At 57.1% G+C, this 14,063-nt stretch overlaps 5 protein-coding genes and 2 non-coding genes across 8 annotated transcripts; 2 read left to right on the top strand and 5 right to left on the bottom strand.

Moving 5' to 3' along the window:
• The first annotated feature begins 1,087 nt into the window (after positions 1–1,087).
• Positions 1,088–2,014, top strand: LOC137901641 (uncharacterized). Its single transcript, XM_068745685.1, has 2 exons — positions 1,088–1,142; positions 1,365–2,014. Exons 1-2 carry the CDS (start codon positions 1,088–1,090, stop codon positions 2,012–2,014), a joined length of 705 nt encoding a protein of 234 aa, XP_068601786.1.
• A 30-nt stretch (positions 2,015–2,044) lies between these two features.
• On the bottom strand, positions 2,045–3,327 carry kctd14 (potassium channel tetramerization domain containing 14). Its single transcript, XM_068745601.1, has 4 exons — positions 3,165–3,327; positions 2,643–2,867; positions 2,446–2,580; positions 2,045–2,369 (listed from the first exon to the last, which is right to left on the bottom strand). The coding sequence occupies exons 1-4, from the start codon at positions 3,213–3,215 to the stop codon at positions 2,058–2,060; spliced, it is 723 nt and encodes a 240-aa protein (XP_068601702.1). The 5' UTR covers positions 3,216–3,327; the 3' UTR covers positions 2,045–2,057.
• A 485-nt stretch (positions 3,328–3,812) lies between these two features.
• rps3 (ribosomal protein S3) lies at positions 3,813–6,034 on the bottom strand. The gene is made up of 6 exons (XM_068745193.1): positions 5,978–6,034; positions 5,509–5,639; positions 5,343–5,436; positions 4,570–4,664; positions 4,147–4,334; positions 3,813–4,062 (listed from the first exon to the last, which is right to left on the bottom strand). The coding sequence occupies exons 1-6, from the start codon at positions 6,005–6,007 to the stop codon at positions 3,863–3,865; spliced, it is 738 nt and encodes a 245-aa protein (XP_068601294.1). The 5' UTR covers positions 6,008–6,034; the 3' UTR covers positions 3,813–3,862.
• Positions 4,387–4,527, bottom strand: LOC137901872 (small nucleolar RNA SNORD15). Its single transcript, XR_011105720.1, has one exon. It is a non-coding gene; the product is annotated as a small nucleolar RNA SNORD15 (small nucleolar RNA).
• LOC137901873 (small nucleolar RNA SNORD15) lies at positions 5,130–5,277 on the bottom strand. Its single transcript, XR_011105721.1, has one exon. It is a non-coding gene; the product is annotated as a small nucleolar RNA SNORD15 (small nucleolar RNA).
• Positions 6,035–7,305: 1,271 nt separating the features above from the next.
• On the top strand, positions 7,306–9,154 carry LOC137901815 (V-set and transmembrane domain-containing protein 5). The gene is made up of 4 exons (XM_068745855.1): positions 7,306–7,381; positions 7,694–8,020; positions 8,102–8,245; positions 8,792–9,154. Exons 1-4 carry the CDS (start codon positions 7,306–7,308, stop codon positions 8,818–8,820), a joined length of 576 nt encoding a protein of 191 aa, XP_068601956.1. The 3' UTR covers positions 8,821–9,154.
• Positions 9,155–9,462: 308 nt separating this feature from the next.
• Positions 9,463–13,739, bottom strand: med17 (mediator complex subunit 17). 2 transcript variants are annotated; one of them, XM_068745418.1, is made up of 13 exons: positions 13,667–13,739; positions 12,467–12,711; positions 12,118–12,281; positions 11,837–12,056; positions 11,631–11,767; positions 11,473–11,554; positions 11,256–11,408; positions 11,041–11,171; positions 10,770–10,954; positions 10,516–10,653; positions 10,339–10,456; positions 10,096–10,255; positions 9,463–9,828 (listed from the first exon to the last, which is right to left on the bottom strand). In XM_068745418.1, the coding sequence occupies exons 2-13, from the start codon at positions 12,699–12,701 to the stop codon at positions 9,620–9,622; spliced, it is 1,932 nt and encodes a 643-aa protein (XP_068601519.1). In that variant the 5' UTR covers positions 12,702–12,711; positions 13,667–13,739; the 3' UTR covers positions 9,463–9,619. The 2 variants fall into 2 exon arrangements, with proteins under 2 accessions (XP_068601519.1, XP_068601518.1); XM_068745417.1 differs by having other exon boundaries at positions 11,041–11,408.
• Between the last annotated feature and the right edge of the window lie 324 nt (positions 13,740–14,063).

The raw sequence follows: 14,063 nt of genomic DNA, 5'->3' as shown, positions 1-14,063 counted from the left end.
GTCAAGTTGGGTTCTGTGTTTCCCTGCAGGTCCTTCCCTGCTAATCCTGTAAAGCCTTGCGATGACTTCCTGCTGTGATCTGGCGCTCTATCAATAAAAATGAATTGAATTGAATCCTTAAGACCTTGTATTGACTATAGGGGGTTAAATAACATCACAGTAAAGAATAAATACCCGTTGCCTCTTATAGACTCAGCCTTCACCCCCCCTCCAGGGAGCCACCATATTCACTAAGTTGGACCTTAGGAATGCGTACCATCTGGTGAGAATCAGGGGGGGGGGGATGGATGGAAGGCTGCTTTTAATACCTGTGATGCCATTTGGTCTGACTAATGCCCCAGCTGTGTTTCAGTCTCACCAGTGATGTTCTCCGTGACTTCCCCAACACCTTTGTTTTCGTATACAGTGGTCCCTCGATAAAATGCGGTTCATCTTTCGCGGATTTTTGAAAGGGAATTTTGCATGTTTTTTTTTACAGTGCTTGAACGCACATTGTGTTTACCGGCATGTGTGTGAGAATGTATGTGGCAAATTTGGGACGTTTCCATGCTAATATGTCATTTTCATAAGATTGGTGATTGTTTTGTGTCGCACTCATTTGATTAACATGGGGAATGCCGGCCATCGCCACGGCAACACCGTAAAAACAACAACATGGTTACGATTGTGTTTTTTGATCGGGACCACATGAGGGAATTTTCTGTAAAGTTTCAATAATTTCTGGCAAACTATTTTTTAAATTCCCATTCAATTTTTGTTATCGTTCTCTAGGGGGCGCTGTAAGGCCGATTGTCAAAGTTTCACTTTTAAAGTGTCCAGGTAGGAAGGGTCAATAAGTGTTTAAAATCTGGTTTGTATTGGAGTGTGTGTGTGTGCAAACGGGAGCAATTTTTGATGCCCCAAGTCTCTAGATGTTGTACACTGATGTACATGAAGCCTGCGTGTGTGGAGGTCCAAATACCAAAGATATCGTCCAGATACCTGAAATATACCAGCAGTTTGTTATTACATTTCAAAAAAGCAGTTTCCTCCCAGTGACACATGTACTAATACTGTAATACTGTACACACAGAACACGAGTGAAGCAATGGAAGCGGTGTTTCTGGAACGCTTCGTCCTCATCGAAGCGCTTCCTGCTGGAAGTTCGTCCAGTTATTTTACTCGTGAACATTTTAACACTTTTGACCCCGACTTCACAGAATATTTATTAATATTTATTATTATTTTACAATGATCAATTCCCAATAATCTCCTCGCCGTTTTCTCCTACGAATTACTATCCTTCGTGTTTATCAGTAAATCAAGACAAGAATTAAAAACAATCTGGACTTGTTGAATCACCACCCAGAGACCCCCACCCAAAGACCATCCACCACCCAAAGACCATCCACCACCCAGAGACCCCCACCCAAAGACCATCCACCACCCAAAGACCGCCACCCAAAGACCATCCACCACCCAGAGACCATCCACCACCCAAAGACCCCCACCCAAAGACCATCCACCACCCAGAGACCCCCACCCAAAGACCATCCACCACCCAAAGACCATCCACCACCCAGAGACCCCCACCCAAAGACCGCCACCCAAAGACCATCCACCACCCAAAGACCCCCACCCAAAGACCATCCACCACCCAGAGACCCCCACCCAAAGACCCCCACCCAAAGACCATCCACCACCCAGAGACCCCCACCCAAAGACCATCCACCACCCAGAGACCCCCACCCAAAGACCATCCACCACCCAAAGACCATCCACCACCCAGAGACCCCCACCCAAAGACCGCCACCCAAAGACCATCCACCACCCAAAGACCGCCACCCAAAGACCATCCACCACCCAAAGACCGCCACCCAAAGACCATCCACCACCCAGAGACCCCCACCCAAAGACCCCCACCCAAAGACCATCCACCACCCAGAGACCCCCACCCAAAGACCGCCACCCAAAGACCATCCACCACCCAAAGACCGCCACCCAAAGACCATCCACCACCCAAAGACCACTTTGATGGACCCCGGTTCACTTTACCCCCCCCCAGTGTCTAATCTCCTTCACCACCAGGTGAAGGTGAGCTTGTAGAAGCAGCTGTAGCTCCTGGACAGGAAGCCCTTGTCCGCGGCGTGAGGCTTGATGCTGACCCGGTAGCCCTGGCTCTCGATGTCCATCTGGACACAGTCCAGCAGGTCTTTGGTGGACAGAGCAGCTCTCCAGGGTCCGAACGTCACCACGGACTCCTTGTCCGCCTCCAGGCTGCTGATGGCGTTCTCGTAGAGACCCAGGTCCTCCTCCGTCTGCAGCACGCACACCACGACGGTGGAGTGGCGGGCGGCGATGGCCTCGGCTCTGGCGATGTGGATCAGCACCTGGAAGAGCCGGTTCTGGTTGACTTCTTTCGTGGGCTCGGACCGGTTCTGAGTCTGACCTGGGTCGGTCTCTGACCTCGATGTTCTCCCTGTAGTGGGGGACCCGGGACAGGAACTGCTGCCGTCCCACCAGCTCTCCGAACATCTGCGGCGTTTCCTCCAGCAGCTTGACCAGCGGCTTGATGTCGTAGAACAGCGCCTCCTTGTGGACCTGCGCACACACCGGCTCAGACGGGACCTGATCGGGGATCAATACTCCTCATAGAGACCCACCTCCAGGATGTGCTCTTTTGGCAGCCAATCGGATCTCAGGAAGTCCAGGACGGCTCTGAAGTGTCCCCCGTCCCGGTCGATGAAGTGGCGTCCCTGCGCGTCCCTGGGGAGTTGGGTCTGTCCACCGAACATGCGGGACAGCGCGGAGCCGGGGTGTCTCCGGAGCGTCCCCAGGGACGTGGTGAACAGGTGACCGCCCACGTTCAGGTGCACCACGGGCGGGACCTGCGACGGGGGGCAGGGTCAGACCGGGGCGGACCCCGGGGTGGGACAATGAAGACACGCGATAGATCAATAGAATACACAGTATTGATCGGTTTCTTAAATTAACGGATTCATTCAGAGTTCAGGAAACGGAAACTCGTTCCTTTGGTCCCCCCGGGCTTCCGTCCTGGGACAGCTTTAGACCCGAACGACGCGTTACGACGCGTTACGACGCGACTAAGTATCCGTCACTGTGGGCCACCTGTCCGCCCAACACCTGCTGCCGCTAGCATAGCGCCGTTAGCTTAGCTGCCTTACGGGACTCGCGGCTGACGGCGTCTCAGGTGATTCCGGGTCCTGCAGGCTCATCTCTCCGTCCGGGTGGGGGGCCGATCGGTTCCGGCGCGCGGCAGGTCGCAGGAAAGGGGCGTGGCCTAAACCAGAATTGGTGTTTTCGTGCTGAGGGGGGAGTCACTCTGACGACGCACCTGTCCGGCGCGTCACGTGCTTCTGACTGCATCAGCGCCTCTGAAGAGGCTTCCTGTTTCCGGCCCGGCCCAGGTGACCAGGATGTGCGGATTTAAAGGAGCTTTTGTCGGGGTCAGAGCCAGAACCGTCCTCTGCTGGCCCGTGCTCTGGTTCTGGACCAGCCCAGGACGTGCCTATTTAGAGTCGCTTTGGACGGGGTCGGAACCAGAACCAGAACCGCCCTCTGCAGGCCCGGGTTCTGGTTCTGGGCCGGCCCAGGACTTGCCTATTTAGAGGCGCTTTGGACGGGGTCGGAACCAGAACCAGAACCGCCCTCTGCAGGCCCGGGTTCTGGTTCTGGGCCGGCCCAGGACTTGCCTATTTAGAGGCGCTTTGGACGGGGTCGGAACCAGAACCAGAACCGCCCTCTGCAGGCCCGGGTTCTGGTTCTGGACCGGCCCAGGACGTGCGGACTGAAAGGAGCTTTGCACGGAATCGTTTTCAAACAAACAGGATCTTTATTGTTTTGTACACAAACAGGAAGTGGCTCATGCCGTGGGCCCGGGGGCCCCCTGGGGCAGGACCGGCGCCTCCGGCTTGGCCCCCTTCTGCTCCGAGATGGGCGTGGTCGGCACGCGCTCCTCTTTGGGGTCCACGATGCTGACGTGGTCCGGCAGCGGCTTCTTGGGTCCGATCTTCCCGCTGGAGTCCCAGGGCAGCATGATCTTCACCTTGATGCCGAGGACACCTGGAGACAACGGTCGTCACGACAACGGCTCAGCCTTCGCTCAGCCCGGCTGCGTCCCCGCTGCGTCCCCGCTCCCGGACTCACCCTGCCTCAGCAGGACGTGGCGGACCGCCGTGTCCACGTAGTAGTTGACGGGGTCTCCGCTGTGGATCATCAGACCGTCCACAAACTTCATGGACTTGGCCCGCTGTCCCCTCAGCTTCCCGGAGACGACCACCTCGCAGCCCTTGGCGCCGCTCTCCATGATGAACCTCAGGACGCCGTAGCACGCCCTGAAAGACACGGCACGCCGTCAGGCTGGGCCGGGGCCGGGACGTCCCGTCACCTTCTCAGACAAATGCCTCAAGAGTCTTCATCTGGAGGACACCGCTCTGAGGACCTGGAGCAGGACCACAGGACATGGACCTGAACCAGGGACCACCAGAGCCAGGCCTGTTCCGACTCGTCATCGTCTCATCATGGAAGGGGTTAACGACGGGACACGACGTCACATTGATCGGTTCCTACCTGCGGACCGCCAGACCCCCCAGCAGCTTGTAGCGCAGAGACTCCGCCTGGGCGATGGCGCAGAGACCACGGGTAGCCACCTTCTCTGCATAGAGCTAGGGACAGACAGGCAGGCAGAGGGACAGGCAGAGGGACAGACAGACAGGCAGAGGGACAGACAGACAGGCAGAGGGACAGGCAGGCAGGCAGAGGGACAGGCAGGCAGGCAGAGGGACAGACAGACAGGCAGAGGGACAGACAGACAGGCAGAGGGACAGACAGACAGGCAGAGGGACAGGCAGAGGGACAGGCAGGCAGGCAGAGGGACAGGCAGGCAGGCAGAGGGACAGGCAGGCAGGCAGAGGGACAGGCAGACAGGCAGAGGGACAGGCAGGCAGGCAGAGGGACAGGCAGAGGGACAGACAGACAGGCAGAGGGACAGACAGACAGGCAGAGGGACAGGCAGGCAGGCAGAGGGACAGGCAGGCAGGCAGAGGGACAGACAGACAGGCAGAGGGACAGACAGACAGGTCAGAGCTGGACAGCATCCTGGTCCAACAGACGTCCCGTCTCCTGTCCCCCCCCCTCAGACAAATGCCTCGGTGTCTTCAGCTGGACTGGACCCCCCGCCCTGAGGAACCAGAACAGAACCACAGAACGTGGTTCTGGACCGATGACCCCCAGAAGCAGAGAGTCCTGCTCCGTCTCGTCATCGTGTCATCACCGGGGGGGGGCCTTCATCATCATCCATCATCATCATCAGAGGAAGACCCGGTTCTGGTTCTGGTTCTCACCTCCACGCTGCCCTCGGGGAACCCGAACCTCTTCTGGACCACGGCGGTCAGCTCTCTGATCCGGCGCCCCTTCTCTCCCAGAACGTTCTGGGTCCTGCCCAGACAGAACCAGAACTTCAGCCCCCAGCCCAGAGCCCCGGTGGCGGTCCCGCCAGGCCGGACTCACCTGGTGGCCAGGATGATGATCTCCGTCCGGGCCGGGGTCACGCGCACCTCCACGCCGGAGTAGCCGTCCTCCGCCAGCTCCCGGGTCAGGAACTCGTTCAGCTCGGCCTTGAAGATCCCGTCCGAGACGAACTGGGGGGGGGGGGGGGGACAGGCTCGGTTCATTATCAGATCCGGATCCGCTGACCCGGTTCCGTTTCACAGTCCGAACCGGGCGGACGATCAGGTCTCCGGTCCGGGATCTGGACCCACGTCCCGGATTCACACCCGGTGCGGCCATGCTAGCTAGCTAGCTAGCTAGCTAATTGAGGAGCGACGCCACAATCTGGATTCATCTTCTCCAGACGTGAGGCGGACGATCCCGAACCGAACCGGGATCAGTCCCGAAGCGTCGTGTCCCCGCAGACACGACGCCATTTCCACGTCACCGGGTCGTCAAGGCAACTAAACCGAGGAGAAACGGCGCTAACCTTCCGCTTCTTGGAGATCTGCACCGCCATCTTCCACTCGGCCGGAGACAGGAAAGGACCGCCCTGCGAGGCGGAAATAGATTTATAGCTTCCGGTGACGTCACGCGCAGAGGGTTTCTGGGGCTTTTTTCCGCTTGATCTTTTTAAAATTAAAGCTCATTAAACCTTTCTGGGACGGAATATAAACAATTTAATGCTTTAATTATTTCATTAAGGATGACGTAACAACAAACACATTCATTCATTTTCATGTTTATCTGCCTTGTAGCTCACAGATGAAGGGGAATATGGAAATATAGCGGCAGCACTGGTGCAGCGGGTAGCGCTGTCGCTTCACAGCTAGAAGGTTCTGGGTTCGATTCCTTTCCCCTGGCGACCCGTCCAGGGTGTTCCCGCCTGTTGATCAGCAGCTCTCTGTGCTGATTGGTTGTTGCCTGTCTGTTTTAAACTATCTTTAAATGCATTTCATTTTCTGTTCATTTCAAATGCAGCCTCATGGGGAGTAGGGTAGTGCAGTTAGCAGGAGCTAGCCTAGCCTGCTGGGGACGAAGAGGACAATGTGCGAGACATGGAAACATAAACAACCCGAAGGGCGTGCGTGTGAAGACACACTTCCGGTTTGACGTGTTCGACCAGGTGCGTCGCAGCAGAGCGAGAAGCACGTGACGGAGGCTCAGCTCGTTAAGCGCGTGTTCCGGCGTCTGCGCTCTGGCGAGGGGGATGGTAGGTAAGGTGTGTGTGTGTGTGTGCGTGCGTGTGTGAGCGCGAGGGGGCGTGGCTTTGCTGAGTTATTGTGTTTGCTCGGTACTCTGGCCCAACCAGTCTGGTGGGTGTGGCTGACTCTGACACGCACAGGTATGAAGACAAATCCATAGTTGTTGGAGAGAACGGAACCCACAAGCACCCGAGACTCACCTGGACTCACCTGGACTCATCTGAGACTCACCTGGACTCACCTGGACTCATCTGAGACTCACCTGGACTCACCTGGACTCACCTGGACTCATCTGGACCCACCTGGACTCACCTGGACTCATCTGGACTCACCTGGACTCATCTGAGACTCATCTGAGACTCACCTGGACTCACCTAGACTCACCTGAGACTCATCTGGACTCACCTGGACTCACCTGAGACTCACCTGAGACTCATCTGGACTCACCCGAGACTCACCTGGACTCACCTGGACTCATCTGAGACTCACCTGGACTCACCTGGACTCACCTGGACCCACCTGGACCCACCTGAGACGGGCGGAGGAGCGCTCCAGAATGCCAGAACCCCGAGGATTGTTCTGCTGACGTCCGACCGATGGACTCGGGATTCTAATGTGGCATTTAAGACTGTGGGAGTTTCAAGATGTTGCTGTGGTTCTCAGCGTCGGGTTCTACCTGTGTCACCTGGGTAAGGGTTCTGGCTATTGTCGTGTTCTACCTTCACGCTGGTGTTCTTCAGGTTAGGGTTAGGGTTCCAGATGCGTGTCTCACCGGAACCAGTAGAACTAGAACCCAGAGACACAAAGACCAGAATGTGGGGATAAACGGAAGCACCTGATTGGACCGTCCAAAGGTAGACAGGTGTTGCGCTCATGAGGACAGGCCCTGGGACCTTTAACGTCTGCAGATGTCTCTGATTCTGTGGAACCCGATGGGTTCCAGGCTCGTGGTTCTGCTCACAGCGTCTGTTGTTGTTTGTTCGTTGTCCTCTCCTTGCCAGCGGGAGCCTTGTCCATCTACTGTCCTCAGAGGAGTCTCAGCAGGTCCATACAGGAGGACGTCCTGTTCTCGGTGAACGTGTCCTGTTCTGGGGTCCCCGCGTTCCACTGGATGTTCGTGTCGGCGGCGGTGAGCCGCTCCATCGGCGCCTGGCAGCCGGGGACGGACGCCAACGTCTCCGAGGACTACAGCAGCAGGGTCCAGACCTACGGCAACGGGTCCTTGGGCCTGTCCAACCTGCGGCTGCAGGACGCCGGCTACTACGTGCTGACCGTCACGGAGGAGGGGGGACGCAGCAAGGACAGCGGCCTGGTCCTCACGGTCAACGGTGAGTCCGCCCTCAAATAGATCCCACCAGACCGCATGGTTGCCGTGGTTACGCCTGACCCGGCCCGTCTCGCTCCTCCAGAGGTGCTCTACGAGGACCTCCAGTACCTGACCGTGTCGGCGCTGGCGCTGGCCGCCATCGCCGGCCTCCTCATGCTGGCCATGTGGCTCCTGGACAAAGCGTACCGGAAGATCAGCGCCTGGAGGTCCAGAAGGGAGGTGGAAGGTGAGCTGAGACTCCGCCCACAGGTCAAAGGTCAACAGGCATGCCGGATCGGAGGCAGGAATGTGTAAAGGCCAGTGTGACGTAATAAAAGTGTAGCCCCGCCCCATCGTTACAGCTTATTGATAGAAACGTCCCGCTGGGGACGCCGGCCTGAAATCGGACCTCAGGGTCGGGTGACGGCGTCAGAACAAACCGACACCCTCCATGGTGTCGCTGCAGAACGACATGCTAAGCTAAAAGCTAAAGAACGTGTTTCTTCAGTGCGTGACAGTAGCTGTTAGCATGTTGAGCTAGCTGAGCTAGCATGTGATGAGTTAGCATGTTGAGCAAGCTGAGCTAGCATGTGATGAGTTAGCATGTTGAGCTAGCTGAGCTAGCATGTGATGAGTTAGCATGTTGAGCTAGCTCAGCTAGCATGTGATGAGTTAGCATGTTGAGTTAGCATGTTGAGCTAGCTGAGCTAGCATGTGATGAGTTAGCATGTTGAGTTAGCATGTTGAGCTAGCTGAGCTGGCATGTGATGAGTTTAATTCCTCCTTTGTGCAGAACGAGCCACGGAAATGCAGCATCTATGAGACGTCTCCTCTCATCATCATCATCATCATCATCAGACTGACAGACGCTGCATTTACATGAGCAGCTTCTTGATGATGTCATCACTGGACTGACCGACCCATCGGCCACCACGTAGTTCTGATGATCACCTGAACTGCTCCAGCTCCACCCGGCCCCTCAGGGGGGACCGGCTCCACCCGGCCCTCTCATGGACCCGGACGGACCGGGACCCTCAGTGGGGACCGGCTCCACCCGGCCCCCTCATGGACCCGGACCCTCAGGGGGGACCGGCTCCACACGGCCCCCTCATGGACCCGGACCCTCAGGGGGGACCGGCTCCACCCGGCCCCCTCATGGACCCGGACCCTCAGGGGGGACCGGCTCCACACGGCCCCCTCATGGACCCGGACCCTCAGGGGGGACCGGCTCCACACGGCCCCCTCATGGACCCGGACCCTCAGAGGGACCACGGGGGGGGGGGGGGGGTCTGAGCAGGGCCAGCAGGACATTAGGGCGGAGCTTCTGTATCCGGTTCACTTCAAAGTGCTTATAAAGTGTCACTCTGAAAGAGACCGTTGTGGTTGTCTGGTTTCCGTAGCAACAGCAGTGTCCTCTGTCCTTAAGGCTACCTGGCGTCTGAAACAAGACGTCCCGTATTTATTGTTTACCAATGACTTTTATTGATTCAGGCTAAAGTGAAACAACAAACATTCCAACGTGGCTGCCTCTGACAGCGCCCCCCAGTGGAGGACAGAGGAAGTCCAGCAGCGTTTCAATAAAGACATGTCCATAGACCAGTATAGCAGCTGGGGGGGGGCGCTAGGGACAGGGGGCCAGCGCCGCCATGAGCAGCTCCATCTTGTAGACGAAGTTGCGTCCCTCCATCTTGGACCAGAGCACCTCCTTGCTGGGACCTCTCAGGTGACTCCATTTGGCCTCCTGGATGACGTCGGTCTTCGGCACCTCCTTGGTCTGACCGCGGGGGAACTGGACCAGAACCCTGCAGCCGCTCTCCGGACCATTGCGCACTGAGGGACAGACATTTATGGGTTAGTATCACCAGAACACGATGGAGAACCCGGGGAGAGGCCAGGGAGAACCCGGGGAGAACCCAGGGAGAACCTGGGGAGAGGCCAGGTAGAACCCGGGGTGAACCCGGGGAGAACCCGGGGAGAACCCAGGGAGAACCCAGGGAAAACCCGGGCAGAACCCAGTCCGGTTCCACTGCACACTTTGAGGTTCTGCTTCTGCTGACGGCCCCTCTGTCCTAAAGGGGCCGTCCTAATAGGTCCCACCTGAGATGGCACACCCCCCGTTGGGGGTGGCGACGGTGACGGCCGATGCGTTCCCGACGCTCTCCACCGGGCCGAGTCCAACGTGGCTACTGAAGCTGAGGACGTGCCAGCCCATCACCTTCGCCAGCTGCTGGACGGCGTGGACCTGATGCTGGGACATCTGGAACCAGAAGACACGCCGGCGACGTCAGGTGACCGGCTGGGCCGAGGGGGCGGGGCTGGGTGGGGCGGCGGCTGAGATACCTGAGAGAGGAGGAAGTCCTGCAGCTCCTGCTCCTGGTGGGACAGCGTGATGACACGCCCGTCTCTGTGGACCACCTTGATCTGCTCCACGCCGATGTTCAGCTGCAGCTGGATGGACCTGAACACCAGCCAGCCAATCAGGGGACAGTAGAGCCAACCCCCCCCCCCCCCCCTTACTTGCAGATCTGCTCGTAGCCCTGCGAGGTGACGAGCACCTTGACGCTGGACTCGTACACGTCGTTGATGTTGGACCAGTGGGCCTGGATCTGGGGGTCTTCTATCCGACTGGCCAGACTGTCAATGGTCCGGGCCGTCCTGAGGACAGACCCGCGGTGCTGTTACCGTAGCTCCTCCCCCCTCCCGTCAGCCGTGCGAAGGCGTGGCCTGTCCTCCATTCGCCTCTGGAACTGGGACGCTGAGGCGGAGCTCACCTGCTGCGTAGGAAGATGTGCTTGGCCTGTTTGATGATCTTCTCCAGAAGCCCCTCCCTCTGCTGCAGGTGGGTGAGCTCGCTCTTATCGTAGGCCAGCGGCCCCGCCAGGCGGAGACGCTTGTGTCCAAAGGGGGCGCTGGCGGGGCGGGGCATCACCACGGAGCTCAGCTGCTGCTTGTGGAACTGGGACAGAAGCAGTCTCCGTGGTTACGCTGTCTCTAGCGGGTTACCGGCAGGTAACCGTTTACACAGGCGGCGTGACCTCTGACCTCTCTCATCATCTGGTGCAGGTTGTGTTCCAGGACGTAGAGGTGGTCGTCCGGCTTGGGACGCTCCGGGGACGGACGCTGGCTCTTCTTGTCTCCGGTGGAGTGGCACAGCGAGACGGAGAGCTGCAGCCCTGCAGAGGGAGAGAGAGAGAGAGGGCGAGCGAGCCTCAGCGCGTGTCCACCGGCGGGGACGTGGTCCTCGGCGCCGTGGCGACCTGGGAAGGGCTGCGAGACGATGTGGTTCTTCACCACGATGTGGGGGATCTGGGACTTGATCTGGACGGCTTCTCTGGACAGCTGGGCGAAGATCTCCTTACAGAGCAGGACGTTCTGGGCCGCCTCCAGCTTCAGGTGCCACGCCTGCGTCCCTGGGGGGCGATGGAGACGAGGACGGCGTAACCACGGTGACGGCATTTACTAGGTGTCCCCTACCGGCTCTGGTCTTCGGGGGTCTCCTGAACAGGGTGACGGTTCCCAGGTCCCCGATGTCTGGAGCTTGTTTCTGGATGGACACCTGAAGACGAGAGTCGATCAGCCGACCAATAGGATCGGATCGGCTCCGCCTCTCACCTGTTGGCTCCTCCTCTCACCTTGATGTAAGCCGACCCCTCCAGGTCGCTGGGGATCTGGACGTCGAGGGGACAGTAGTCCTCTGGGATCTTCTTGTCCAGGTCGATGTCCGTGTTCTTGATCACCTCAAACGTTCCGTGGTGAGGGAAGAAGGAACCTGAGGACGCGCCGGCTCAGGGTTAGCTGTGCCAGTGGGCGGGGCCTGGCTCCGATGCGGCGTCCTCACCTGCGCTGCGGTAGCTCAGGTCCCCCAGGATCTTGTCTCCGACCTTGCGTAGTTTCCACTGAGAGCGGAGTCTCAGCAGCTCGGAGTTGAAGTCCCGCTGTCTCCGGTTCTCCTGGTTCTCCGCTACGGACTTGCTGAGCTTCTCCGCCCCCTTCAGGAGAACCTGAGCCGCCGTGGCCAGAGACTTCTTTTTGCTGATCAGCTGGAACACCTGAGGGGTCTGAAAAGGGACGCGGTTACCGCGCGGACCCCGAGGACGCCGGGTCCCTCATGGTCCTCACCTTGCCGGCTGCTGGGTCCTGGGACACCGGGTCCAAGGCCATGTACTTCTTGTCCTTCACCACGCTGAGGACGTCGTGGAGGACACACATCTCCGTCAGGGACGCTCTCAGGTTGTTACGCACCGAGTCCCAGGGCCAGAGGGACGGCTGGAACTTCACCGTCCCTGCGTGAGGAAGACAAAGCTGGATGTGAGAGAGCAGCCGGGGGGGAGGCGGGGCTAGCAGCCGGGGGGGAGGCGGGGCGAGCAGCCGGGGAGGGAGGCGGGGCTAGCAGCCGGGGAGGGAGGCGGGGCTAGCAGCCGGGGGGGGAGGCGGGGCGAGCAGCCATGCAGAGACGTCCGGGTCCTACCTTCCTCTTCCTCGGGCTCCTGCTTGGTCCACTCCCGCTCCCTGGGTCCAGCGTCTCCCCCGTCCTCCTCCGAGTCCGACCGCTGGCTGAAGTCGATCCTTTGGGCCAGCTTTGACAGGTTCTGGGACATGGACAAAGGAGGGACGTATGTCTCCGTCCCATCCAGAGCCACTTCCTGCACCTGCTTCTCGCTGGACGACTCGATGCTGACCCGCACTGCTGGACCTCCAGACATGATGGAGGACCTGAGCCGAGACCGGGAGGAAAGCACGGGGGGGGCGTAGTACTGTAATACACGCTACTGTGTGACTGTACTTGTACTGTAATACATTCTGTTGTTGACTGTACTTGTACTGTAATACACGCTACTGTGTGACTGTACTTGTACTGTAATACACGCTACTGTGTGACTGTACTTGTACTGTAATACATGCTACTGTGTGACTGTACTTGTACTGTAATACACGCTACTGTGTGACTGTACTTGTGCTGTAATACATGCTACTGTTGACTGTACTTGTACTGTAATACATTCTATTGTTGACTGTACTTGTACTGTAATACATGCTACTGTTTGACTGTACTTGTACTGTAATACATGCTACTGTGTGACTGTACTTGTACTGCAATACACGCTACTGTTTACTGTACTTGTACTCTAATACATTCTGTTGTTGACTGTACTTGTACTGCAATACACGCTACTGTTTACTGTACTCGTACTCTAATACATTCTGTTGTTGACTGTACTTGTACTGCAATACACGCTACTGTTTACTGTACTTGTACTCTAATACATTCTGTTGTTGACTGTACTTGTACTGCAATACACGCTACTGTTTACTGTACTCGTACTCTAATACATTCTGTTGTTGACTGTACTTGTACTGCTCTAACATTCTATCTAATACATATATTCATCATGTTCTTGTACTATATATTTATAAGTGTACTATACAGAATGTCCTGAGGAATAAATGAAGGCTCCATCATCACCAACACGAATGGATGACGTAGTTATCACGTGCCTGTTAGCATGTAGCTTGGTGCTAGGTATTATCATCTGTTATTACCTCGGACTGCATTATGACTGTGAAGCAGGGCTAGCTAGCGTTAGCCCCGGGCTAACCTCAGAATGGATACCGGATGTTTACGTTAACGGCCGGATGTCAGCGGAGCGTTAAAACGTGTGAAGCTCACCTGTTTACCGGAACAAATGTTTACTGACGCTCTCGGTTCTTTCTCCGCACACAAATCTCTTCTTCGTTTGTTTTCTTCTTCTTCTTCTGGTTTGTATTATCAAACAGCTAAACGTCTCACTACCGCCACCTTCTGGACAGGACTGGACCCCCCACTGAGGAGGTCACGTTTTTGCCTTTTATTCCATGCAACCTTTATTTAACCAGAAACGCCCATTGGGTCCAGATCTCCGGAAGCACACGTCACAGTTAACTAAAAAGACAAATACTAAAATGCAAGGCCATCTAGCAACATAAGCTAAAAGCAACAGGAAGTTAGCATGCAGGTTAAATCAATCAAGTTCAAACGTGACTCCGCTATAAACACGGACGGGCTGCAAACCCACAGTTCTGTCCTG

This window comes from Brachionichthys hirsutus, chromosome 11, assembly GCF_040956055.1.
Source record: "Brachionichthys hirsutus isolate HB-005 chromosome 11, CSIRO-AGI_Bhir_v1, whole genome shotgun sequence".
Lineage (NCBI taxonomy): Eukaryota > Metazoa > Chordata > Actinopteri > Lophiiformes > Brachionichthyidae > Brachionichthys > Brachionichthys hirsutus.
Note: the sequence above shows the minus strand (reverse complement) of the source record. Positions and strands in the feature narration are given on the sequence as shown.